The 2,606-nt window shown below is 35.0% G+C and overlaps 1 protein-coding gene across 2 annotated transcripts; it reads right to left on the reverse strand.

The window, feature by feature from the left end:
• Positions 1–500: 500 nt before the first annotated feature.
• Positions 501–2,336, reverse strand: LOC107063218 (uncharacterized). 2 transcript variants are annotated; one of them, XM_015314802.1, is made up of 2 exons: positions 1,251–2,336; positions 501–1,046 (listed from the first exon to the last, which is right to left on the reverse strand). In XM_015314802.1, exons 1-2 carry the CDS (start codon positions 2,279–2,281, stop codon positions 866–868), a joined length of 1,212 nt encoding a protein of 403 aa, XP_015170288.1. In that variant the 5' UTR covers positions 2,282–2,336; the 3' UTR covers positions 501–865. The 2 variants fall into 2 exon arrangements, with proteins under 2 accessions (XP_015170288.1, XP_015170287.1); XM_015314801.1 differs by having other exon boundaries at positions 501–1,052.
• Positions 2,337–2,606: the final 270 nt, after the last annotated feature.

A 2,606-nucleotide genomic window follows, 5' to 3' on the forward strand; every position in this document is an offset into this window, starting at 1 on the left:
CAACCCCCAAAGATAATATTTAAGTTTGTTTTTAAAAAATATTTTCAATTTCAAAAATTATTTTCTACTCTAGTAAAAATAAAAGATATTTCTCAAAAATATTTTTCATTCATAAATCAAATGCTAAAAATCTTTTCCGAAAAATATTTTCTAATCACCAACCAAACATGAGAAAATAAGTAAAAAATCAACTTGTTTTCCAGGAAAACATTTTCCTTCGTACCAAACACACCCTATATATTAAATTGTAAAAGATAATAAACTACAAAAGGCATGTTCTAGGAAAACTTGTTTGGCTCACTTGGCTCAATCCATTGTTTGAATTGATAAATTTTCTATTAACAAAAAAATAAATAAAGAGAGTTCATATCACCTAGAAGTGTCGTAGGAGTGAAACTTCGATCACTTTTAAATTAAAAAATATATAGATATAGTCTAATTGTCTCGCTCCACATTGATGGCGTTAGATTAAGTACGTGTACATTAACAACACAAACTAATTCAGGCAGCGGCGGAGCTAGTGGAATCTCATTCGTCGAAAACTTATACTTAACAAACACGGTAAAAAATCCAATCTTCTATTTTGACACAATATCTACCAGTATAACCTACACTCTGACCTTTCTTTTTCAATTGTATACTCGAGAGAATTCAGAGTTTTATGAAAGTCAAAAAGAACAAAACAATACAAGTTCAAGTGAAGTGTGTACTTCACAACTAAAGCTAAGGGATGTTTATATAGATTGGTTGTTTGCTCTTGTAAGGTGGTTCTCTCAATCAAGGATATTGAGGGATTTCTTGATTGAGACGATTTGCTGATTCATGTCCATATTAACTATGTGCATGAGTAAATCGATATCTTCAGTCAGATACTAGGATTGTGGCTATCTTCACTTGATTCTGCTGAATTATCTGTGCTCCTTGAATGGCGCATTTTCTTCTTTGTGTTGCTCAGGTGTTGTAATTCATTTCTTTCCCTTTTCTTTGTGATGCTCAAGTGCTGCAGGATTGCATTTTTTCCTTTTTGATTCCTTTGGTCTCTTTGCCTGCAACTGATCATATAATTGTTAAGTGTCGTTTATCAAAATCAAAGCATCCTATGGGGCTAACAGAGGGGTTCAGAAGTTGAAGATGATTATTCTATATGCATATACTGGCCACATCTAAGAAACGCCTCATGATTACAATACTAATGCTTCGTCTAGCCTAAAACTGCATTGAGAAAACAAATAAAAAGTAGATCAACTTACATAGCAGCTACGCGCGCATCCTTGACAGTGAAGGGTTCTGTCTTTGCTTCTTTTAGTCGCGTACCATCGAAACATTCAATAACTCTTGCACCTAGACAGAACACATTAGTCTTCATATAGTTTGTATAGTGAGAAAAATTGATTTTATCTATTAAACCTATGCCTCTATTCAGTCTAATGTGTACTGTTCCTGAAAAAAGAGGCTTATTCACATCTTCCCTATGGCGCACAATATTGCTATCGAACTCTTCAGAAGTCCAATTATCTCTTCCATCACCACCAAAATCTCCCCTCAGAACAACAATCTCCACTGTCACGGAGGCTTCTGGTGCAGAGTCAACGATTTCTCCGCTATTAACATCAACCAACGCCACATCAAAAGTACTACCTCCTACTCTTTTAATTTCCTTTCCGGTAAATACAGGAACATATACCTTTCTTAAAAACATTAACTTTAAACTTCTTAATTTAGGATTTTGATGAATGGATTGTGGAATATTCGTTCCGTGAATAATCATTTGATCCAACGCTTGTGCAAAATCAGTCGCCACTTTCTTCATATCTCCAATTTGTGAATCTGCAAACTTTCTTAAGTCAGTGACAAGTGTATCAGCCAGATTTAGGTTGTTCTGTTGGATTGCCTCGAAACAAGCTATTGATATTTGTACAAGCATATTACTAGTTTCGTTATTCACTCCTTCAGCATCACCAGTATTCAAACGCAAACCAAGTTCAGAACCAGCAACTGAAGTAAATGCCCTGAAATCATCATTTAATATCCTGGAAGATGCAGATGATACAATCAACTCATTATCATCATCACAACCGCCAGCAGCAGTCGAGATCTGCTGGTGGTGGTGATCTACACTCCAGTAAGATGAAGATGAAGATGAAGCCGTATTGGGACCTGAGATCATACTTGTATCCCCACCTGAAATATCAGCACTTCCGAAGATGAGTGCATCTGTATTAGAAAAATTGGAATCACCATTTTCGGTGCTTGTATCTTCAGAAATCTCTCTAAAACTCATCCTCTCCTTGATAAATTTTGATTGACTTTCCTATTTGCTAAAAAGAGTGTGGTCTTGACATAGTCTATTTTTTTTTGAGCCATTATATTCCAAGAAACTTCCTTTTCATCAAAATATTCATATCATGATTTATTTATTTATTTTTTCTTTTTTACTAAGAAACCTAACCACTATTAAAGTTTGTTTCAGTGTAATAGCTCACAAATTACACTACAAGTAGCGAGCCTTGTGCGACGACCTCGATTGAAAAGGAAGTTTCAGATCTCTGACTCTCCATGTAATAGATCTTCTGCTCAATCAACTAGATCATCCTTGCACAAGTTAT

This window comes from Solanum tuberosum, unplaced genomic scaffold (genome assembly GCF_000226075.1).
Source record: "Solanum tuberosum cultivar DM 1-3 516 R44 unplaced genomic scaffold, SolTub_3.0 scf00323, whole genome shotgun sequence".
Lineage (NCBI taxonomy): Eukaryota > Viridiplantae > Streptophyta > Magnoliopsida > Solanales > Solanaceae > Solanum > Solanum tuberosum.